General features: G+C 36.3%; 1 protein-coding gene across 2 annotated transcripts in view; it reads left to right on the forward strand.

Annotated features, from left to right (window-relative positions):
- Positions 1–21,767, forward strand: part of LOC102596797 (proteasome-associated protein ECM29 homolog) — a 52,542-nt gene extending 30,775 nt beyond the window's left edge. For both annotated transcript variants that reach the window (XM_006356315.2, XM_015312811.1), the window contains 12 exons: positions 383–646; positions 1,050–1,148; positions 1,272–1,456; positions 5,172–5,507; positions 6,667–6,820; positions 6,953–7,063; positions 14,093–14,260; positions 16,193–16,313; positions 20,105–20,263; positions 20,348–20,460; positions 20,540–20,599; positions 21,257–21,767. In XM_006356315.2, coding sequence (XP_006356377.1) covers positions 383–646; positions 1,050–1,148; positions 1,272–1,456; positions 5,172–5,507; positions 6,667–6,820; positions 6,953–7,063; positions 14,093–14,260; positions 16,193–16,313; positions 20,105–20,263; positions 20,348–20,460; positions 20,540–20,599; positions 21,257–21,460 — 1,974 coding nt within the window. In that variant the 3' untranslated portion in view covers positions 21,461–21,767. The remainder of the gene's footprint in view (positions 1–382; positions 647–1,049; positions 1,149–1,271; positions 1,457–5,171; positions 5,508–6,666; positions 6,821–6,952; positions 7,064–14,092; positions 14,261–16,192; positions 16,314–20,104; positions 20,264–20,347; positions 20,461–20,539; positions 20,600–21,256) is intronic.
- Positions 21,768–26,152: the final 4,385 nt, after the last annotated feature.

Raw genomic sequence — 26,152 nt, forward strand, 5'->3', positions numbered from 1 at the left:
ATAATGTAATATCAGGTGTACAAACACCAAAACCTGTTCCAGTGATGGGGTTTAAAGATCCATTCTCAAATAAGTCTCTTTGGGACTAGGAAAGTAGTTTTGGTAAGCCTTAGAGGAGCCTGTCATGTGTTTTCATATCAGAATGAGGCACTTTCTTGGATGTAAATTATGGCTTACTCTTCCCACTCTGCATTGCTTGTAAGGGAGCAATTGATAAATATGCTTTTCCTGGAATTTTCCAGTCTTGCGTTTTTATAGTTTGGAATATCGTTCATATCCTTTAATTTGATGTACTTGTTGATCTGGTTATCTGTGGTATCCCTTATTGTAGAGGGCATAATTGTTGCCTTATCTGACAATGTCAGCATTGCATATGATATAGGTTGAGAAGCACTTAAAAAGAATATGGACTACTGCTTACCGTGCGATGGATGATATAAAGGAGTCTGTACGAAATTCGGGTGACAGATTATGCCGGGCTATTACTAATCTAACATTGAGATTATGTGATGTTTCTCTCACACAAGTTTCAGAGGCAACAAAGACAATGGAGATTGTGTTGCCGTTACTGCTATCTGAAGGCATAATGAGTAAAGTTGAAAGCATTCGCAAGGCATCCATTGGAGTGGTTACAAAACTCACAAAGGTTTCATTCTATCTAGAAAATTGAACTAATGAATCTGTCTTGTAGACCTTCCAGTTTCTAAAATACTCATAATGCCATGTCTTTTCCTTCTCTGTTAATCATTTCAGTCAGATCATTATGGTGCTTCTGTTCATACTTGACTGTGAAGAATTTTCTTTGCTTCGTTCTGTAATGTTCTTGCATTATTGCACCAGAGTTGAATGTTAAAGTTCTTTTCTGGTGGTTGGCGATCATCATGTGTATATGGTAGAAGATGTTTTAGATGAAAGAGAAACTTGTCTATTCTAATCTAGTGCCCATGCAAATATCCCACCTTTTTCTTGCTTGCGTAGATCCAATAAGTTCGTTTCAGCTTCAAACAATCCAATTTGGTTCTTTTAACAGTTTTTTTCAATAATTGCAGGGTGCAGGTGTTGCACTGCGGCCACATCTACCTGACCTAGTCTGCTGCATGCTTGAAAGCTTATCAAGCCTGGAAGACCAAGGGTTAAATTACGTTGAGGTCTGGCAAATTCTGTGGTTTCTGATATTGCTTTGGTACTTATTAGTGTCTGGAACATTATTCTATTTTTCTTTTCATTTTCTAATGTTTTCCCCTTTTCTTCGGGCCTCTCCCTTATCTCAGTTGCACGCAGCAAATGTTGGTATACAAACCGAAAAGCTTGAAAACCTCCGTATATCAATAGCTAAGGGCTCACCAATGTGGGAAACTCTTGATCGTTGCATTGATGTTATTGATTCCCAGTCGGTGGAGTTATTAGTACCTCGTGTTGCTCAGTTAGTTCGTGTTGGTGTTGGATTAAATACCAGGTATTTTGCAAGTCCCATATGTAATTTTTACATGAAAATTGCAATTTGATTGGATTTTAGTCTACATTTATCTTATTCTCTGTATTATCTCTTTTTTGAGAAGGTAACATTTGTTTTAAAATCAAAGCACAAAGGTTGTGCTGGTATCTGTGAGGAATATGTGAGAAGAGTATTATTGAATTGTTGTTTCTACATTTTTACACTGACCCTACTTATAGACATTACAATACAATCCTTTACCAAATATGATACTATTTGCTACTCCTATTCCTATGGCTATTCGTATTCCTATTCCTATTCTAGGTAGGATTGTATATACCCATTTATATTCTAAGTAGGATTGTATATACCTATTTCTATTCTAACACTCCCCCTCAAGCTAGTGCATACAAATCACATGTACCTAGCTTGTTACAAATGTAACTAATACGAGGACTGATGAGGGCTTGGTGAGATATCTGCAAGCTGGTCACTCGACTTCACAAAATTGACAATCAATCTCAATGTGCTTAGTCTTCTTATGAAATATTAGATTTGATGCATATTGCCAGCCTATCTCAATGTATTTGGTCGTCCATGAAATACTTAATTTGATGCATAATGTCAATAAAATATAGTGATAAAATTACAGTGTTAAACTTCCCAAACCAAGCCTGCACAAACTATTTAAGGCCATAGAGTGACTTACGTAATAGACATACAAGGCTACTAAACTCCCCCATGAGCAATAAAATTAGGTGTTTGCTCCATATAGACTTTTTCACAATGCAGCGGTCGCTGGAAAGTGCTCAAAATCTAGTATAAATATATGGATTGTGTTGGAACCAATAGACGAGTCGATATTAAATACGAAAGTTACCGAAAGACCGGTCGAAACATGCTCATACACCGGAGTATTAGATTTGATGGCTGAAAGTGGTCACAATCTAAGAAATAAAATTATATGGGTAGGGTCGGAATGATGACACAACCCAACTAGAAAATAGAAATTATATAGGAAAGGTCGGATTGACAGCACGACCCTATTGTAAAAGAGAAATAATATGGGTAGGGTCAGAATGATGGTACGACCCTATTGGAAAAGATAAATTATATGGGTAGGGTCCCAATGATGGCACAACCCTATGCAAATAAGATTTGCGGAGTCACCAGAAAGACGAATGGAACTATGCAAATCAAATCTGAGGAGTTACCGAAAAAACACACGGTGCTATGCAACTCAGATATGAGAAAGTAGTTCGGAAAAATCCACGGTACTATGCAAATTAAATATGAAAAGTAGTCCGAAGAGATGCATGATGCTACGCAAATTAGATATGAAGAAATAGTCACCGGAAAGATGGCACGGTGATACACAAATTAAATATGACAAAGTAGTCATCGGAAAGATAGCACGGTGCTACACAAATACTGACGGATATGGGGTTGATACAAAACAACCCTAGGAAGTCACCAAATATTGATGCATGTTGACCTGTTTGACTAAGTTTTCGATGCATATATCATTGGCCCTACTTTTGTTAACATAATCGTTGGCCAGACGGGCGACATATATGGGTAATAGCCACCCGCTGACAACGGAAGCTCTTTGATTCTCTACCAAGATTGTAAAGGCTCTGATACCATGTGAGAAATATAGGAGAATATTATTGAATTGTTGTTTCTACATTATTACACAAAGACCTTATTTATAGACACTACAATACAATCCTTTACCCAGTGTTTTCGACGGCGAAAGGCGACAAGGGCAACTTGCCTTGCCTCACGGCGAGGTGCTCACCTTTTTGAATTGAGGCGCCAATTAATATCAAAAATTTAAAATATTTAATTTCATATATAAATATCCAAAATCTCAAAAACAATAACATTCATTAGCAAATATTTCAATTCAAAAACTAATAGTAGATATCAAAAGTCTAGAACTTGAATGACTCAATAATTCATAAGACAATTGACAAGCAATACTAGAACTCTAAAAGCAATACTCCAATGTCTTTTTTGTTAACATCAGAGCACTGCAACAGATCAGAGCACTCAGGTCACTACTACATTACCACTGGAAAACAGAGCACAGTGACGGTCTCAGCCACTCACTACTGAAAAACAGAGTAGAGAAGAAGAAAAGAAGAGAACAACTAGAAGAAATGAAGAAGAGAAGAACTAGAAGAAATGAAGAAGAAAAAAAAAAGGTCTCGTACTTGGCAGCAGTCGTGAAGAAGCTCGACTCTTGAAGGGTCGCGACTGAGGAGAAGAGGAGCGCAGGTCGCGAAGGTGAAAGTTTGCAAAAATACCCAAGAAAAACCCTAATTTTGGCTTTTAATTACTAAATTAGACCTTTAAAAAAAAGGCGAAGCCAGTCGCCTCGCCATCGCCTTTTCGTCGCCATAGCTCGCCATTTTCAAATTGCCTCGCCTCGCTGCAGATAGGTGATAGTGCCTCACCTCGCCTTGTCTCCAAAGGCGAAAGGCGAGCGCCTTTTACAACACTGCCTTTACCAAGAAGGATACTATTTACTACTATTCCTATGATTATTCATATTCTTATTCCTATTCTAAGTAGGATTATATATATCTATTCCTATTCTAACAGTAACTACACATATCAGTGTTAACTACGAACATAGGCGCGGTTAAAGCACGCTTAAACCCTGAAGCGAGGCTCGTATTGAGCACTTCGCCTCGCTTAATGTGCGCTTCAATGTCGTCATCAAGATTCTAAGAGATTCTTTTCCTTGTGAATGAGCATTTCCTGAAGAGGTGACGCTAAACCATTGATATTTCCCTTTATTGTAAAAACAATCAATTTCCTTGTCCATATATTTGTTATTTATGCGTATAATTATTAGTCTTGGACTGAACATATATATAACTTGTATCTTTTCTCCATTTGCACCTTTTCTCAATAAAGCTCACACTTTATTTGCGCTTTGCACTTAAAGCTCCAACAAACCTTAGAGCTTTTTTGTGCTTTTCGCTTTTGATAGCACTGTTACATATTCCAAAAGTAAGCAAAAACCTATCCTTGCTCTTCGTACAAGGATTTTATCAAGTCTATTATGGATTCATCATCATTTACATAATTTTCTTTGCACCAAAACATAATCAGCAAGATACAATTCATTTTTAACTTCTGAGTAGAGCTGCTTGCCTGCTTCTGCCTTCAAAATGGAACACCTGGCATTCCTTTCCTTCCAGGTTATCCAACAAATGCAAACTGTGATGAGGTTCCACCATTTCTTTTGCCTGAAATTTCCCCCCTGATTGTACCAGTACCTCGGTAGGGTCAGTTGTAGTTTTTGGGATAGACCACCTGATTCCAACTATACTTAAAAATAGTTGCAACAGTTGAGAAGTGACACTACAGTGTAAGACACGTGGCTATTAAACTCTGAATCTTCACAGCATAAGTAACATCTGGAGCTCTATTTTAATCCTTCACTGTCTGTTGTACCCTGGAATAACCCCAGCTGGTTTAGTATTCAGCTGATCTGTCAATTTCTCAATTTTCCAGTCATTGAGCATTCTTCTGAAATTAGAATACCGTCCCTGCATGCTCCACATCTCTCCAAAAATCTCTGTATTGTATGTGTGTGTGACTTGAATGATTAATTACCTTTTGATCTCAAAAATTGAAGAGATCCCATTTGTTTGGTGATGAACCGCCATTGATCTAATTCTGAATTCTCATGTCACGTTATTTGTTCTCCTATTGACAGGGTTGGTGTTGCAAATTTTATAAGCTTGTTAGCGCAGAAAGTTGGCGTAAATATCAAACCTTTTACAACCATGCTACTGAGACTTCTATTTCAAGCTGTTAAGGAGGAAAGAAGTGCTACTTCAAAACGTGCGTTTGCAAATGCTTGTGCCACAGTTCTGAAGTATGCAACTCCTTCCCAGGCCCAGAAGTTGATTGAAGACACTGCTGCTTTACATCTCGGGGACAGGAATGAACAGATTGCATGTGCAGTTTTATTGAAAAGCTACTTTTCCTCAGCTGCTGATGTTTTGGGTGGATATAATGATGTGATTGTGCCAGTAATATTTATTTCAAGGTCAGACTCTTATCTTTCCTTTCTCTATTTCATAGCCTGCGATCATGTTATGTCAATTTTCCCAAGAGAAGTTAGCATGTCCCAGTAATCTTGAATTTGCTGTCACTTCTTACATGACAACGTATCTATGTGTATAAAATGAGGTAACCTTAATTATCGAAGGATCTATATATTGCCATGTTATCTTGTTCAAACGAAGAATAGAAATGTAAAAATGAACATAAAAAATTTACATGACATGACAACCTAAGCAGTATGGATTTGGGATAATGGGACAATGCTAACTTCTCTTGACATGACATGACAACAAATTCAAGATTACTGGGACAGCAAATTCAAGAATATTATATTATCTTGTTTCAAATGCATAAAATGGATTTAATTCCTCTCTCCGGAGTAGTATAGTTAGGGAACCGGTTATCTGGTATCCTATTCTACACATGAATGGCACTTTTTATTGCCCAACTCTCCGAGTTTGGATATTTGGGAGAAGTTCGAGGTCAGGATAATACCTGCTTTTAACGTCAATCTTGCAAGCTGTTTCTTGGTTCTTTTTTTCCCCCCAAATTTGCTTACTGGTAGGTTTTGCTGTCAGTTTCTTTCTATCAATTCTCTGTAAGAATATGCCCTCTTGTTTCGCTAAATCATCTGTTGTCAAGTGTTGTCCTTAGACTTCCAGTTAATGAGTGACGTTCTTCTTTATGGTTTGAAGTCCAGTTTCTGATATTATTCAAATGATCATGATCCTTATATTTTCCTTCCTTGATAATTCTGATTGAATCCTGTGCTTTATTTGTTGGCTACTGACTTAAGGGCCACCTTTGACAAATATTTTATGTCATTTTAAAATGGAAGTGTTATGAAGTTCTTAAACTTCTAGTGGTAGGGCAGCCTGATGTAGTAGTCAATGTGAACTCTGAACTTTCTGTTTATTCTACCTCCACCACCTTCCCTTTTTATTGGGAAATGGTAACAAGTACCCCCATCCCCCTCTTTTAGAGCAATATTTACATACTTCCAACAATATTTACATAATTGAACCTTCTACTTGAGCTTGCAGGTTTTGTCCGGTTGTGATGCCCAGTATTTTAAATTTCTCCTAACGGTATTTTCTATGACTAGTGCTTATCAGTTGACACCAATATATAATCTTATGCAGATTTGAGGATGAAAAATCTGTTTCTAATCTGTATGAAGAAATGTGGGAGGAAAATATGAGTAGTGAACGGGTTACTCTTCAATTGTACTTGGGGGAGATCGTTGAGCTTATCAGCGGAGGAATTATGTCATCCTCATGGTCTCGTAAACAGAAGGTACTAATGATCTTTCTTATATTCCTAGATAAGTGCATGAAAATTTAACTATCTGCATTTTTCCCCTTGCACCTTAGCGAAAAAGGTATTTTGGGCTGTTTCAAGAGTTTTACTATCCTATTTATCATGCAGGCTGCTCAGGCAGTAAGTAAGCTCTGTGACATCCTTGGTGAGGTGGTTTCCTCACAGCACCATGTACTCCTCTCATCCCTCTTGAAAGAAATCCCTGGACGCATATGGGAGGTAGGAATTGGTACATTTACCTTTTTATTTCCTTGGGTAAACTGGTATTATTTCTTCTCATTCGCTCCATTCTAGTTTATATGGTAGCCTTTCCATTTTGGGATGTTCCAAGATCTTTTAACATGATTCCGCTGATAGTAATATTATTTTATGCATATGTCACAATTTTGTAAAGAATTTACATCACTAAACTTTTTCAACTTTTAAATTTTGTAATATTTTCTCAGCCAAACTAGCTTTTCACTTGGCCACATATATATATATATATATATATATATATAGGACCAGGAATAAGAATAAGAATAGTAATAGTAATAGGAATAGTATATATTTCCTAATTGATAAAGGATTGTATTGTAATCTAAGTTGCTCGAACTCTTCACTTTTGGCGCCTCACCCGTGTTGACACTACATGGGTGTGGGTGTGGGATCCGTGTCTGATTTGGTCAACTAATTTTGGGTATTTTGACCAAAATCGATGGAGAAAGTCTGGACAGTTTTAATGATTTCTATAATCAATACAAAAGCTAAGGTGAAATTGAAGAAAATGGAATACCTTTTATATAGAATTTGCTATGTCACTCATTTTCCTTTAATCGTTATCCAAGATTCTCCTCAAGTTCTCCACATAATATCTCATAATTTAGGTTTTATAACTCTATTTTTAGATATTTTAATTATATTTAGGCGAATCCCTGCACCCGTATCCATAAATAGATCCATATCCCCGAATCTTAAAAAATTAGATACATGAAGGATCCGAACCTCTAGATCCGCACCTGTATCGGACACCTGCACCCGAGTCCGAGAAACTTCGATTGTAGTATCTATAAATAGGGTCTCTCTATAATAATGTAGATACAACAATTCAATAATATTCTTCTCTTATATTTCTCACATGGTATCAGAGTCAGGTCCATCTGCGTTTGGACTCTCGGTCCACGCTTCTGTTGGGCCTGGGAGTGAAGGGGGTGTTAGAGTGGGAAAAAGTCCCACATTGGTTGGGGAATGAACTGGTTTTTGGGGTTGTGTTAGGCCTAAGTGATATATTAGAGCATATCTTTCCAGTGATTACTTTTTTCATATTTAATTTGTGAAGCACCGTACCATCATTCTGGTGACTATTTTCTCATATCTTATTTATGTAGCATCGTGCCATCATTCTAGTGACTACTTTCTCATATCCAATTTGTGTAGCACTGTGCCATCCTTCCGTTTACTACTTTTTATTTGATTTGCGTAACATCATTTTTTCCGGTGACTACTTTCTTATTTGTGCAAGGTCGTGCCATCATTGCGATCCTACCCATATAAGTTCTCTTTTTTCAGTAGGGTCGTGCCGTCAATCCGACTCTACCCATATAATTTTGATTTTTCAGTAGGGTCGCGACCCTACCCATATAACTCTCTTTCTTAGTAGGGTTGTTCCATAATTCCAACCCTACCCATATAATTTTATTTCTTAGATTGTTACTACTTTCGGCCATCAAATCTAATACTCCGATGCATGAGCATGTTTTGGTCATGTTTTCGGTGACTTTTGTGGTTAATATCGACTCATCTATTGATTCCAAAATGATCCATATATTTATACCATATTTTGAGCACTTTTTGGCGACCCGCTATACTGTGAATAAGTTTATATGGAGAAACCACTTGGTTTTGTTACTGGGTGGGTGGGTGGGTGGGGGTCTAGTAGCCTTTGTATGTCGATTGCGTAGTTCACTTTATGGTCTGATATAGTCTTCTCGAGCTTGGTTTGGGAAGTTCAACATAACAATTCAAGAGTTTGGCATGACTCATAGTGGGGCTAATCATTTTGTGTTTTATGAGCATTTTGCATAAAATCCAGTATTTCATGAGAAGACTAAGCACATTGAGATTGACTGTCAATTTGTGAAGTCGAGTGATCAACTTGCAAGTATCTCCACCAAGCTCCTCACGGTCGTATTAATTACATCTATAACAAGTTAGGTACATATGACTTGTATGCACCAGCTTGAGGGGGAGTGTTAGAATTGGAATAGGTATATACAATCCTACTTAGAATAGGAATAGGAATAGGAATAGTGTATAGTTTCCTACTTGATAAAGAATTGTATCGTAGTGTCTATAAATAGAGTCTCTCTGTAGTAATATAGATGCAAGAATTCAATAATATTCTTCTCTTATATTTCTCATATATATAATACAAATTCTTATTGTCTTAAACTCTGTTCAATCAAACAACATCAGATAAAATGAAGTAGAGGAGTAATATGCAACATGTTCAGTTTTCGATAGACCCTTTGCTCAAAGGTGAGGTAAAGAGGTTGTTTTCGATAGACCCGTTCAATGTCTTAAACATTGTTCAATCAAACAACCCATGAGATAAAATAAAAAAGCATGTCATAATGAGGTCTGGGTAGGGTAGTGTATGTAGACGTTACCTCTACCTTAGAGGTGAGGTAGTGAGGCTGTTTTCAATAGACCCTTTGCTCAAGACATAAATAGATTAAAGAAAAACGTAATGGGAGTACAAGAGACAATAGGTTTAACAACAAATAGTAGCAGAAAGTACTACAACCAAATAATACTACAATCAAGCTAACACTAAACAAAAGATATCAACAAAATCGAAGAATAAGAAACTACAAGCATAGCCCTAAGACTACTAGTAAGGGCACCACGACAATGCACTCCTACCTCCTAACCTTTTATCATAATTTGCGTCCTACGCACCTTTCTATCTAAGGTCATGTTCTCGGTAAGCTACAATTGTGTCATGTCCTATCTAATCATCTTTTCCCAATACTTCTTCAGGCTACTGCTTCCCGCATCTTGTCTTCCACTTAAGTCACTCCCACCTTGTCTCATATATCCTCATTCTTAATCCTATCCCTCCTAGTAGACCCATATATTTATCACAACGTCCTCATCTCTGCCACCTTCATTTTCTAAATGTGAAAGTTCTTGAGTGGCCAACACTCTGCCCCATACAACATAATTGGTCTAACCATCACTCTGTAGAACTTGCCTTTAAGTTTAGGTGGCAACTTTTTATCACACGAGATTTTGGATGCGAGCCTCCATTTCATTCATCCTGCACCAATACGTTGAGTGACATCCTTGTGTATCTCTCCATCTCCCTAGATAATAGACCCAAGATACTTGAAATTACCTCTCTTTTGGATGGCTTGTTGATCAAGCCTCACTTCCACAGTAGTATCGTATGTCACCTCACTAAACTTGCACTCTAGGTATTTTGTCTTGGTCCTGCTCAACCTAAACTCTTTAGACTTCAGGGTTTGTCTCTAAAACTCCAACTTAGCATGAACTCCTTTGTGAGTATCGTCAATCAAAATTATGTCATCTGCAAATAATATACATCATGGCACCTCACCTTGAATTTGTCGCGTCAATACATCCATCACCAAGACAAATAAAAAGGGGCTTAGGGTTGATCCTTGGTGCAACCCCATTAACACGGGGAATTGCTCTAAGTCCCTTCCCGCTATTCTTATTTGGGTCTTAGCTCCATCATGCATGTCCTTAATCGACCTTGTGTGCGCAACATGTACACTACTAGCCTCTAAGCACCTCCCTAGGTACTTTGTCGTGAGTCTTTTCTAGGTCAATGAACAACATGTGTAAGTTCCTCCTCTCCCTATACTACTCCACTAGTCTCCTTACGAGATGATTGGTTTTTGTAGTCGAGCGTCCTGACATGTATCCAAACTGGTTCTCAAAAATACTCACGAGCCTCCTCAACCTCAACTCCATCACCCTCTCTCAAACCTTCATAGTGTTGCTTAGCAACTTGATACCCCTCTAGTAGTTGCAATTCCGAATGTCTCCCTTGTTATGAACAACATTGCCACAATATAATACAAAATTTAAATTATGTCTTAAACTCTGTTTCCAAACTAACAACTATCACATAAAATGAAGCAAAATGAAGTACTATGTTGTTTCTTAACACGTTTTTTCATGTTGTTAAAGTTTTTTTTTTTAAGAAATATTGTAATAGTATTCTTTTTTTACCTATGATCACTACATCATGCTTTGTTTATCATAAATCTGCTTGTATATGTGTTGCTTGTGTGTATGTATATATGTTAAATTACTAATATGTATTAATGATCATATACTTCCAAAATGACTAGTTTGTAATCCTCCTACTTTGTTAGTGTTGTGGTCATCTAAAATCAGAGGGTAAAAGAGTTCTAGTTGGAGGAATTTCATCTTAGAGTGATTTCTGAATTATGATCCCATGTTATTCTTTTATCATACTAAAATTCAGTTCATAAACGAAGATCAATATTATGATTATTTTTTGTTTAAATCCAATTAATATGGAATATGAGTATATGACGGTGAATCCAATAAGAAAATTATGTGTAACACTTAATATTATAGTTGTGGGGACACATGTAGTATGTGGAATAGGACAACTTATTGCATCAAGGAAGCAACTAGAGAGATGTTGGGATCTCAAAGGATAACTTTGGTTGACAGAGAGGGGACTGGTGGTGGAATGGTGAGGTCTCGGGTATAGTGGAAGCCAAGAAGGCTTTTTATATGAAGTTAGTGAAGAGTAGAGATAAGGAAAAGAGGACTAGTAGGGAGAGGTTTAAGACGACGAAGAACTGAGCTAAGTTAGTGGTTATAGCGACAAAGATGACAACATTTGAACGCTTGTATAAAGAACTAGAGGACAAAGGCGGGGATAAGAAGTTGTATAGACTCGTCAAGGCGAGAGAGAGGGGGAAGGCCCACGACCTAGACCAAGTGAAGTGTATCAAAGATGAGGATAACAAAAGTATTAGTTGAAGAGGCACACATTAGACGACGATGACATGCGTACTTATTTACTCTTAAATGAGAGGAGTATGGGATTATTGTAATGGGTGATTTTGTAAGATGAGGAGGGGAAGAGCAACCAGACTAGATGAGATCTTGGTGGAATTTTGGATTAGTGTAGGCAAAGTAGGTATGGAATGGGTAACTGGATTGTTTAATGTCATTTTTAGGACAACTAAAATGCCTGATCAATGGAGGTGGAACACTGTGGTTCCATTGTATAAGAATAATGATGATATAATAACTATAGGGACATCAAGCTACTAAGCCACACTAAAAAGTTTGGGAGAGAGTGGGGAGATAAAGATGAGGAGGATGTGTCTATTTTCAAGAACTAATTTGGATTCATGCTGGAGTGGTCTATATTAACTATAGAAGCCATCATCTCGTTAGGAGATTATTATAGTAGTATAACGATACAATAGAGACCTACATATGGTGTTCATTGACCTAGAAAAGGCATATGACAAGGTCCCACTAGGGGTTTTGTGGAGATGCTTGGAGTCTAGAGGTGTACTCATGGCACACATTAGAACAATAAAAAACATGTATGACAGAGCCAAGTCCCGAGTAAAAACAAAGGAGACCGAAAACACTTCTCAGTAGTGATGGGGTTGCATCGGAGATTGACTTTTAGCCCCTTTTTGTTTTCTTTAGTGATAGACAAGTATGCGGCATATCCCAGGGGAGGTATCATGGTGTATGTTTTTTGCAGATGATATAATATTGATTGACGAGATAGGTGACAAAGTTAGCAATAGACTATAAACCTTAGAGTCTAAATGCCTCAAGTTGAGCAAGACAACAAAATACATGGAGGCAAGTTAAGTGACACATCACAAGAGGGATGAGAAAGTGAAGGTTGATACTCAAGTCATCCCGAAGAGAAGAAGCTTCAAGTATCCTAGGTCTATAATCCAAGGAAATGGGGAGATCGACAAGGATAACTCACATCATATTGGAGCCGGGTGGATGAAATGGAGGCTTGCATTCGGTGTCCTATGTAATAAGAATATGTCACAAGACTTAAAGGTAAGTTCTATAGAGTAGTTGTTAGACCGACATTGTTGTACGAGAGTGTTGGCTGAAGAACTCTCACGTTGAGAAGATGAAGGTAGGAGAAATGACGATGCTTAGATGGATAACTAATCATAGTAGGAGAGACAACATTAGGAACGAAGATATATAAGGCAAGATCGGAGTGCCTCCATGGTGGATTAGATGCGGGAAGCGAGGGTGAGATTGTTTAAACATGTGAAGAGGAGGAACATAGATTCCCCAATGAGGAGTTGCGAGAGGTTGGCAATGACAGGTCTCAGGAGAGGTAGACCGGGGAAGAATTCACTGGTAATTAGACAAGACATGAGTCGAGCTCACTGAGGACATGACCCTAGATAAGAGGTAGTCAAGTTATTGTCTCTTTTCAGTGGTAGAGCATGATTCTAGTGAGCACCTAGCTAACATTATCTTATTTGTCCATTGTATTACTACGGTTGTTTATTATACTTTGGTTATCTTTAGACTTTACTAGTTTTGATGTCAATATTTTTCTGTCTTTAATATTTCTATCATAGATTTTGTACTCTTGCATTCTCAAAACTCTTCTGAAATTTATTTTTTTCCTGAGCTGAGGGACTATCAGAAATGTCCTCTCTACCCCACAATGATAGGGGTAAGGTCTTCGTACACCTCATCCTCCCCATACCCCATATGTGAGATCGCACTGGTATATTGTTGTTACAACTTGCTTCATATTACAATATATTATTGAAGTAGATTCAAGTTTGGGTTGCGAGAAATCATGTCAAACCACGATAGTTTAGGGTTTTTTCAAGAGAAAAATTACAGCACAATGCCTTTGGCCCATCTAGTTTACAAAATATGTACACAATGTATATGTAGTGTATAATTTATATAAATATACATACCTATACATCTAATATACATATAATATACACACACATACACACCATATGCAGCCGAGTGTATATGTAGTGTATACTTCGGCCATGTTTGGTAAACTAGATGGCTGAATGATATGTATTGGTAACCATCCCTTTTTGCAATCTTTGAAGGCTTAATTTATCACCCGGATCCTTTTACTTAAGCCTGTACAGAATATCGTGCTTATTGTTTAATTATTATGATAGTGATAATTTAACAGAAAAATGCATTGATATGATTCAGGGAAAGGATGCAGTACTCTCTGCGTTATCTGCACTCTGTATGTCGTGTCATAAATCAATTTCTGCTGCTGATCCTGACACTCCAGATGCCATTTTGAGTCTTATATTATCTGCATGTTCAAAGAAAACGAAGAAGTATCGTGAAGCAGCTTTCTCCTGTCTTGAGCAGGTATTTGCACTCTGGTTGTTTGAGCACCTTTATTCATGCAGGCAGGAACATGCAATCTTTTTTGCCTGAAATATCTGACAGTAGTTGTGTGAATAATCATCTGTCTATGAAATATTTTCATTTTTTTATAAAACCGTGGTGTCCGGGCTAGCTGCCACCTCCCACATGCAACAGGTACTCAATAACTCTTTCTACTAAGGGTAGGACGGATGGGAAGAAATCACCTAGTGTTTTTGTCTCTACTTGGATTTGAACTTGAGGGTTGAGACCTCAGGTTCTGAACCCACTTCATGGGAAGTAGATAAAAGTTTCAGTTGAGAGGGCTTTGGAGAAAGTGTCTTATCCTGGGATTGTTTTCCTACATTGATTGCGGTATAAAATTATACTTCATCTGTTCCTATTTATATGTCACCATTTTAGATTCACGTCTATTAAGAAATTATGTAAGTTTACCATTGTACCCTTATTTAGTGTTTTCTTGAAGTTAAGTTTTCAATAAATGAATATAAATTAGTTTATTTTGATTAATTAAATTGGCCAATGAACTTGAATTAATCATTTAGTTTTCCTATGTTGGTCAAATTCATACTTTCAAGGCAAATAACTCTCAAGGGTAAAATAGGAAGAATAGTGTTATTATGTATACAATTGTGTTATATATAATCCTGGGATTGTTAATCTTGGAAGCAAAATCTTAACCCAAACGCAAGATAAAATAATCTTGTATCTTTTCCTGGGATTGCTATCCCTTGTGACACAATTTAAACCACCCTTAAGTGAAATGAATTAAACCTTCATAGTTGAATAGTATCACATCATTCAGACACACTCAACACTGGTAGCTAGGATTTTGAAGATCCAATCTTTTAGCTTCTTCCATAATCCAATAAAATATGCTTTAGATAATGTAAATATAGAAAATGGAACTTTATTGTGCAGCGGGCACTGAAAAGGTACTGACATGCATGATGCTATATGCCTACTTTGCATAGGTATATTCTGAAGCAGTATGTATGCGGTATAGGTTCAAAGCCTCATTAAGACATTTGCTTGTAAAGTTTGTTTACTTTACTGAAACCTTCAGGTGTGTTGACCCCCCACCCCACACACACAAAATCTCTTTTCTAGGTAAAAAGACCCCCAATAGTTGAATGCTCAAAACCATAACTTATGTCAAGAATGTTCAAGATTTTGCACCAAAGGGATGAAAGGTGAAAATTATTTGTAGCAAGAAGTGGATAACCGGATAGATATGTGCTGGATCTAAAAGCAAAGCTTTCAATGAAATAGAATACTTGCATGTATTGTTAAGCTGGAGCACTGGGTTTTGGCAAACTGGAACTGTCTTGATGACTCCTTGCTATTCAATCAGAAATTCCAGAATGTTTTCAGAGAGAGTTTTCCTACCTCAGAGGAAATGTTATGTCATATGGTATAGTTAAGTGGAGCAACATAGTTGTTGAGGATCATACAGCTGACACCAAATTGCTTGGATTAGTTTTCTAGAGGAAATGTATGTCATATGGTATAGTTAAATGGAGCAACATGGTTGCTGAGGATCATACAGCTGACACCAAACTTCTTGGATTGAGGCATAGTTGTTGTTTGCATGCTATAATTTGAAAGGCAGGGAACTTACATTATACTGCTGTACTGAAAGTTACAGCAAATCAAATGCTCTTTGGGATATAAGTTGGGCAAAATAGGTGGATTTAGTACATATGTTGTATGCCGATAGGGATGATCTTTGCACCCTTGCTTGCTTTCCATATACACTACAAAATAATCTGGGTAGAAAGTAATTTACTTATGCTTTATCTAGATTCTGCTTTTTATTGTCTAGTTTAATATTTGATCATTTTGTGTAACGTTTTAGCTTCCTCATGTTTCATGGCATTAAATACTATTTCCTTTGGTCATGTCTCCTTTCAGGTTTTAAAGGCATTCAATAATCCAGACTTCTTCAATAAAGCTTTTCCACAATTATTTGACATGTGCAGTCTGCAAATTAATACGAGTGGTCAGAATAATTTGTCCAGTGATCTTAGAGGAGGTATTGCATGAATTATCTTATTTGTCATTTCCCTCATTAAAGATGTACGACAATTAATGATGCATATTTTATTGTCTTTGAATCTGTGAGAATAGGAGTAGGAACAAGAATAATATATACAATCCTACTTAGAATAGGAATAGGAATAGAAATAATATATACTATATAGAATACTACGTAGAAAAGGATCGTATTGTAGTTTTCTAGTTGGAAAAGGAGTCTAATATAGTGTCGATAAATAAGGTCTCAATGTAATAATGTAGATACACAATTCAATAATATTCTTTTTCAATATTTCTCACATGGTATCGAGCCTCTACGATCTTGGTAGAGAATCAAAGAGCTTCCGCTGCCGGCAGGCGGCTATTACCCATATATGTCGCCCGTCTAGCCAACGATTATGTTAGCAAAAGTTGGGTCACCATGTATCTTTCCAGTGACTATTTTCTCGTTTCTTATTTGTGTAGCACCATGCATGTCATCTTTCTGGTGACTACTTTCTCATATCTGATTTGTGTAGCATCATGCCATCTTTCCGTGACTATTTTTTCATATCTGATTTGTGTAGCACCGTTCTTTTTGGTGAATCCTTTCTTATTTGTGTAGGGTACATGTCATCATTCAGACCCTACCCATATAATTTCTCCATTTTAGTAGGGTCGTGCCGTCAATTTGACTCTAGCCATATAATTTTTAATTTCCAGTAGGGTCGTGCCATCATTTCGACCCTACCCATATAATTCTCTTTCTCAGTGTGGTCGTGTCATCATTCTGAGCCTACCTATATAATTTTATTTCTCAGATTGTGACCACTTTCAGCCATCAAATCTAATACTCCGACGCATGAGCATGTTCTAGCCAAATTTTCAGTGACTTTCTTGTTTAAATCGACTCATCTATTGATTCAAAGACGATCCATATATTTTGTACCAAATTTTGAGCACTTTTCGGTGGTTGTTGCACTGTGAAGAAGTCTATATGGAGCAACCACCTAATTTTGTTGCTCGTGGGAGAGGGGGGGGGGGTGGAGTTTACTAGCCTTGTATGTCGATTACGTAAGTCATTCTATGGTTGAAATAGTCTTGTTAAGCTTGGTTTGGGAAGTTCAACACTGTAATTCAGGAATTTATCACTATGTGTTTTATCGACATTATGCTTAGAATCATGCAGAGGATGAGATTTGGAATGAAGTGGATGAGATTTTGCATAAGTACTGTCAGATTTTTAGTGCTAATAAATGGATCTCTGGAAGGTTTCTTCCTTTCTGATTTAGGACTGAGACAAATGAAAGGTTTAAATAACATGATAAAGACATCTCACAGTAATGGTTGGATAAGGAGCTTTAATGTTGCAAAGGATGGGAATGCAAGAGTGGAAGTCACACATTTACAATATGCAAATGATACTCTTATCTTCTGTGATGCAGAGGAGAAACAACTCAAGATTTTGAGGGTAATCCTTATTATTTTTGAAGCAATTTCTGGTCTCCACATCAATTGGAGGAAGTCACATTTTCCCAATCAATGAGGTGAATAGAATCCAACAACTTATAGAAGTCTTGGGAGGAGAGATAGGGCAGTTGCCAATTATATATATCTATTTGGGGATGCCTCTGGGAGCAAAAAGCAAATCCAAAGATATTTGGAATGGAGTGGTGGAGAGATGTGAGAAGAGATTGTCCAGATGGAAAGCACAATATTTGTCCAGAGGGATTGATTAGTCTTGATCAACTCAGTCTTAGATGCCTTGCCAACATATTTGATGACAATTTTCCCCATTCTAGCCAAAGTAGAAGAAAGAATTGATGCCATAAGGAGAATTTTTTTGTGGAAAGGAGATAAGGAGTACAAAGGATTCCATTTAGTTAAATGAAAAACTGTAATCCTATCTAAAAGCAGGGGGGTTAGGTATCAGAAATTTGAGAAAACATAACAAAAGCTTGCTTATGAAATGGCTGTGAAGATTCCCTAAAGAAGAGTAGACGATGTAGGTTAGGGTGATCCAAGGAAAATATGAGAAGGAAGATTTCTGAAAGACTAAAGAAGTATCTTCTGCTTATGGCATCAATATGTGGGGGTCAATCAGAAACTTGGGGCATGTTTTCTTTGAAAGAACAAGCTTCAATGTAAATAGTGGAAGGAAGATCATGTCCTGGGAAGATGATTGGTTAGGAAGTGGCAGTCTCAAACAACTTTTTCCATATATTTATCTACTAAATCAGCAACAGAGGTCTACTCTGCAAGAAGTATGGACTCCAAAAGGGTGGAGCCTGACATATAGGACTGATGCAAGATTGGGAGGTGGAAAGACTAGCTGAATTTTATGGCACCTTAGAGCAGTATACAAGAGCAAAGGAAGGAGAAGATACTCTCAGATGGAAATGCCATAATAAAGGCTTTTTCACAGTCAGCTCTGCTTATAAGAGTTCGAATCAGATGGGGTCTCAAATTAGTTTCTTACCCTGGAAGCTTATATGGAAAGTGAAAATTCCCTACAAAGTGGTAGTCTTCACTTGGCTGGTAGTGAAAGAGGTTGCTCTAACTCAAGAAAACCTCATGAAGAGGGGGATACAAATGTGTTCAAGATGCTTTTTTTGTGAGCATAAGGCAGAGACAATCAACCATCTTTTTTTACACTGTGAAGTAGTTAGCCAACTGTGGAACTTGTTTACAAGTTTCAGAGGCGTAAGGTGGATTATGCCCAAAAGGGTAGGTTAGGCTTTAGTAAGCTGGAACAATGAGGGGAGTGGTAGCACAGACAAAAACAGATAGAGAATTCTCCCAGCAGTGATATGGTGGACCATTTAGAAGGAGAGAAATTCAAGATGTTTTCAATGTTTCAGTAGTCCTTTGCATAGGATTAAAATGAACTGCATTATCACTTTTTGCTATTGGTGTAGTTCGGAGTATATAGATGATCCTGTAGCAATTGTAGACATCTTAGGATCCTTGTAAGATGAGATAAGGTCCTAGAGATAGGTTTTCTTTTTTGGGTTGCTGAGCCTACTCAGTTGTATGTAGCTCTGTGATGTAAATTATTTGGATCCCAGCCTCAGTGCTGAAGATTTATATACAAACTTGTTACCTTTGTCAAAAAAAATAAATAGTATGCTTACCGAGTTGAGATGACTCACAGTTTATGGCGAATAAGTGGAATGAACGAAGTACCTTCTTTTAAAAATTTAAATAGGTTGGACTCAGCATCTATTAATGCCTCTCCGAGGAGTTGATTAAAAGGCAATCTGTGGGTGATCTTGGAAGATTGAGATAGTAAAGACCGTCTTCTTAATTAAGCTCAATATCTCTTATTTGTCCCATGCTACAATCTTATCTTACAACAAATTCATTCAAAAAGGTTACTGAATGATTTAGTGTTTGAGATGAACAGCTAATGGATGAGATTAAGAGGCAACCAGGTGCATAAAGAGAGGAATCTTGTGTCAAAGAGGGTAAAGGGGTCAAGTGACCTACTCCAAGTGTCATGGTCTTGGATCCATTGGTCAATGTGACTTCCAGAAGGGATTTAGAATAGGAAATAGTTGAGAAAAGAGATTTATTATAAGAGAAATAGGCAGCACGGAGTTATCAGTTTGGACAATAGATGCAAGTTGCTGATATGTCTGCTAACGTGACTCCTTTACTTAAGAAACTCGGTGTATTCAGATAAGGAAATCATCATATTGCTCAAACCACCAAAAACTTTCTTATAGTTCAATGCTTCTAAATCCAGACGACAAATGAGGCAAGAAGCTCAATATCATTTGTCTGATTATGTCTTTTCATTATTTGCAGGAGGAGATGAGAAGGAGGATTTTTCTTCTGCGCATGATAAGATAGTAAATTGTGTAACAGCATGCATTCACATAGCACGGGCACCTGATATTATTAAACAGCAGAAGAACTTGATTGATTTTTTCTTAATTTCACTTTCACCAAACTTTTCATGGCCAGGTATTGCCTTCACAACATTATTTATCCTTACCATGAGAGTGAAACAGTTTTGCCTGTTCTGATATGCTTGTTTCCTTTCTGCAGTGAAAGTGTCTGTTTTTTCGTCAATTAAAGAGCTCTGCTCAAAGCTGCACACTGAGACAGCTGGTTCTCAAGATTCTTCTCAATATGCCAGCATAGTTTCTTTTGCCCATGAGGTGATTCATATCCCAAAGTTGCATTTTTGTCCTCACTAGTACTGTACCTGGATTCTAATTAAAATTTTGGTCTTTCCAGTTGTTCTGCAAAACCTCTGTGAAAGTACTTGAAATTATACAAACAGTAAAAATTGCCCAGGTATGTCATTTTCATTATGCCTTCCTATCTTTCACACGTGTCATTACTACTATTTCATCTCGTCCACTATCTACACCTGATTGTCTGTTATTACATTGAATAGAGATATCTCCGTGCTGGTGTCTCTTCCTGCCTCAAATTTTTTTCAGTTGTGATATCATCCATTCTTCAGTAATTCAGCTATTTTTCTCTGCTGTTTAGGACAATTAAGTATGGATAGCTGTTGTATACTTTATTTTTATGCAATCCTGTCTTCTGGTCACCCAATCTTATGTCTAGGGTGATAGAACTTAGTAACTGTTCTATAGATTTGGCATCCTTTCCTGTCTCCACTAGGTTCCACTGCATGCATTTAGCAGTGTTTCTTCATTCAATAAGAAATGTTAATGTTCTGAAATAAACTCTGATCTCGTCATCCATTTGAGAAAAGTTCAAGAGCAGACATTTATGACTAGTATTACTCAAAAAAGGGCATTTATGACTAGTAATTTCAATTATAGAATTCTTTTTAAGGAAATGAAAGGGGATATAGTATGATTTCTTGCTCAAGTTCGTTAGAAGGTTTGACGTGATACTATTTCGATTGAGTTTTAATGTTTTTGTTTGTTTGATATTTTATTGTGAACCTTAAACATTGTTATCCATGCACAAACTCAGGTTCACATAGCAGCTTCAGAGTGCCTTGTGGAAATGGTGAACTTACTGAAAGCTATCAGGCAGTTGCCTGGTGGAGAAGTGGCATTCAGCCGCGAGTTTGTTCAGGTCTATGAAGTGGAAAAGAATGAGCATGCTAAGTCTTTGCTCAAGAGATGTATCGACATCCTCGAAAACCTTGAAAAAGAGCACAAAGTTTCAAGTTGAATTCATTGATTATATCTAGACTACAGCGACACCGTTGTACGGAATGCAGAACCCGTTGCGCTGCATTTGGATCTGCTAGAGGCTGCACTCTCCATCCCGCGCAGAGGAGAAAATTGGTAGCAAAAGGAAAAAAGGAAAATCAAATTCAAAGATGTTGAGCTTGTCAAGCAAAGGTGAACATTACTCAACTATAATGTAATGACAAGTCAATTATTAATGGTTAAGTGATTGCGCAGAGATCAATCAATGTAACTTTGAATTTTTGAAATGTTAATGAAATTTTTTTATGAATGTTTTTGTTACATCATTTCATTGCTTATTGATCTTGAACAGTCATCATTTATGATTATTTAGGATGTCTCACATTTGTCAAGTTGTATTTTGGTAACTATCTAAACGTTAAGCGATACCTACCAGTATAATTGCTACTTTACATTCGATACATATAAAGTTCAATTCTCAGTAGGGTTTCATTATTATTCCTCCACATGCATTTCCTATCCACAGGGGAAAAGAGACTACGATTGTAGTAAGAGCATTCGTCGATAATTTTTTTTGCTTTGAATGATCATCTCATGGCAATGAATTAAATTGGTTCCATTCTTAGTGACTTAAATCTACATTTTATCCTAGGAATTACTTATTTAAATGTGAACTTAATATGTTTGGCATGGCGGCTTCATAGCACAATTGTTTTCATGGTCGTTAGTGCTTAACTAACAAGATAAAAAGAGGTTAGGGGTCCATTCCCTTGATCCGTGCTGATGAGAATTTGACTAGAAATTGAACAAAAGGTTGTTGAAATAGCTTATTTCTTGCGTGTTCTAATTGAAGTATTTTGAGAAATTAAGGATCAGAATGTTCATTCAATTAAAGAAAATGTAGTTGAAAAAAATCATAAAACCAAGCTCATTTTATGGTCTTTATGCATGGCTTCAGTATCTGTGAGATTATTAACCTTACTTTTTCCAGAGGATGTTAATAAATTCGTTTGGTTGTTTAGTAGCAATGAGGCAAATGCTTGTCAAAAGCGTTTGTAGCCAATGGTGTAGGGGATTTGGTTTATTATTAGGAATTTTAGGAGAGTATTGAATTTAGGAGTTTATTTGAAATATTCAATGACTTGATTTATAACAATGAGGGAAGTTTTTTTATAATAATTCTGTAAAGCTTCTACGTAATTTCTTTCGGATTGAGTCAATATCTATTACGTTCATCATCCAATTGAAAGAATCTTCATTGACAAAAGGGAGTTGCTTGGATGGTAAACACTCCTCGCTTTCAACCTAAATGTTGTGAGTTCGAGTCATCTAGTGAGTAAAAAGGAGGGAGTTCCTAGGAAGTGTAAACAAAAAAAAGTTCCATCCAGACTCTAAATCAAAATGGAAAAAATAAAATAAAATCTTCGTTCCAGACTCTAAATCGAAATGGGAGCAGGTTAAAAAGGATCTCTAGTGTTGGTCTAGGAGGTCTCTTAACATGTACACTTCTTTTTTTCTTGCGCAACAAAACAGAGAGTTGTCTATTGAATGTTGATTAAAAATATACTCACTTCTCAGCCTAAAATTACCCTTCTGCCACAATTATAACTCCCTGTCATGTATTACTCAAAAATATATTTTATTCTATATGAAAAATTAGTTTCAAATACATAACAATATAAATTAGTGGATGATGTTGTGTAAAGGTCGTAATTATGTGAATTAGAATTTGATTTTGTAATGATTAATACTTGAGAAAATGGTCTAAAGCCTCCCAACCTATACCCGAAATTTCAACTACACACTCCAACTTTACGGGTGTCCTATCACCCCTGAATATTTTATTTGTGTATTTACTACACACTTGAGTGTTGACCTGTCATAGGAGGTGAGAACACCACCTCTAGGCGCATGAGAAGAGGCAATAGCCTTAAATTTTGACTAAAAAAAGTGTACTTCTTCCATGGTCATATTTCCCAAGTTAAATAAACCATTTTTGCTTCTTCCCCACCATTAATCCTTGTTCCTTTTTTGAAAATTTCACGATTTTCTTTCAATCTAGGGTAGGTTTTAGTTGTTTATATTCATTTCTACATTAAATCTTGAAGTTAGGATTTGTAATCTGCTCTAATTTATTATTTAGGGGCTCTAATTTGAATTTTAAATTTTCTCGAAATTCGTTAAAAATGGCAAATGAAAACTTGAATAAGTTTTGTATGGATGAATACACACAAAAATAAATCACCAAAAAAGTTTCGATTCAAATGGAGAAAACGAGATGAAAAACTTCTCTTTTTGGAGTTTCTTACGTTTTTAGGAGGGAAATGGAGAAAAAACAAAAAATGGGGGTTGAAGTGGGTGGGGACCCGCGCATGCAAACACGTGAGATAATTTATTTGGTTTATGTGTACTGGGCAGCACTCAAGTGTGTAGTAAATAGACAAATAAAATGTTCATGGGGTGATAGGACACTCATAAAGTTGGAGTGTGTAGTTGAAATTTCGGGTATAGGTTGGGAGGCTTTATAGGGGTTAGAGGGGGGGGGGGGGGGGGGGGGGTTAGACCATTTTCTCTTAATACTTTAATTTAAATTACCTAGTCCCTAATAACTTTCACTTGCACTTATATCCTATATACTCTATTATTTATACAAGGGAAAATGACCTGATTTACCTTTCAATTTTGTCATTTATAGTTGATATACTCGTCGTTATGAGAGTAGCGCATATATACCCCTATTGTTAAACAAATGGTTAACGTATACCCTTTTCCTCTAAAGGAAGTGAAAAAATTAATTTTAATTTTTAATATTTTTTTAAAAAAATAATCCAGATGGGGTATATTTGATCCTCCTCATACATATTTTTGTTGACTTTTTTGTTTCAACGACTAATTTAAATTTATTATTTTGATGGTCAAATTTATTTATGTTTCCCTAATTTTCTTGTAAAATTTATTATAGATGCCCCAATTTTATTTGTTTTACAAATACAAGAACTAAATTACAATATAGCCGAAAAAATAGTTTAATATTATAATATAGCCAAAAAAATTAGTTTCAAATTTGTTTTCTTTACACTAAATAATGAAAGAAAAAAATAAGAAACTCAAATAATTATAATCAAAAAGGTCAAAAAACAAATTATGAATGAAAAAAATTAAAATATACCTTGAACTTTGCTAGAAGGATCATATATACCCCTACATGAAAAATTTTAAAATTAAAAGTCAAAAATATAAATATAAATTTTAAACTAATTTTTTCACTTCTGTTAGATGAAGGATATTATGAGCTCAATTTGTAACGGTAGGGGTATATGTGAGTCATTTGTATAACGGTAAGGGTATATATGAGCTCAATTTGTAAGTATTGTAAGTGTAATTTATAGAATTTTTCATATAATTTTTAGATAATATATGTTACTCCTTCTGTCCTAATTTATGTGGCATCGATAGAATATACGGGTCTAATATATGTTACTCATTTTATCTCAATTTATGTGACACACATAAAATTTCGAGAGTCAAACAAATTTTTGTATTGCTCTTCAATAGCAACCCCTTCAGAGGAAATTTTTGGTTAAGGTGTAGGTAGGGGTGTTCACGGGTTGGTTTGGATCGGTTATTGGTTAAAACCAAAATCAAACCAACTTAATCGGTTTAAAAATTATTAAAACCAAACAAACCAAATATAATATATATTTATCGGTTTGGTTGTTTTCGATTTGGTTCGATTATTCGGTTATTAACCATATGTAAAAATATCTCATCATTTCTTGGAGAAAAATATATAGCCATATTGTCTCTACAATGTTAAACCAAAAGAGGTCGCCCAAAACTTTGATAATCTTTACTAAATATGCTAGAGAAAGTTGTATGTACCGAGTTACAAACAATATGCTCATTCAAAGTTCCTATCCCTTTTTCTTTTGCAAATTCCATTCATCATTTATCCAGTGAGCAGTAATGACCATATAGGTCAAATTTTGAATTGATGTCCAAGTATCACTTGTAAGACACACACGCTGATCTTTAATAAGCTTATTTTTCTCCTCTTGATAAATCTGCAAATATTGTCTAGGCAACAGTGATGCGAGAAGGTAACTCATAATTAGGCAAAATGAGTGTCATTAATCTTTTAAACCCTTCCCCCTCTACAACTTTAAATGATTGTTCATCAAGAATAACAAACTCAGCAATGGCCTTCTTAACCTCAACAACATTATAAACAATCCTTTTCCAAAGTCCCCTTGTCCCCCCTTCTTTGATAGGTTTAAGCATATATCAATGATTCTGTAAGGGGATTTGGCACAATTACTGTTTATATGTGACCATAGATTAGAAGTCCCATACTTACTAGGGCAAGAAAGTAATTTAGAGCAATAATTGCATTTTCCCTTTTGTTCACCTTTCTTATCAAGAAATTTTTCATAGTGGTTCCAAATTTGTGATGTTTCCCTACCACTCCCTCCATGGCACCAGAAACAGTAGTTCTTTTTTGTTTTTTAGGAGGATTTCACGTAGTAGAACTTGTAGAAGTTTTAAGTGTGTTACCATGTGCTCGAATTATTGCTGGCGTGGGTGTAATTTCTTTTTCAGCCACCTTCAACTTCCATTGTTTCAATCTGAAAAAAGAAATCAAAAATTAAAATCAAGCAAAAATCAAGAAATTTGATTTACTAGTAGACAACCTATTAATAAAATTTAACAA

The sequence above is a fragment of the Solanum tuberosum genome, unplaced genomic scaffold (assembly GCF_000226075.1).
Source record: "Solanum tuberosum cultivar DM 1-3 516 R44 unplaced genomic scaffold, SolTub_3.0 scf00217, whole genome shotgun sequence".
NCBI classification, from domain to species: Eukaryota; Viridiplantae; Streptophyta; class Magnoliopsida; order Solanales; family Solanaceae; genus Solanum; species Solanum tuberosum.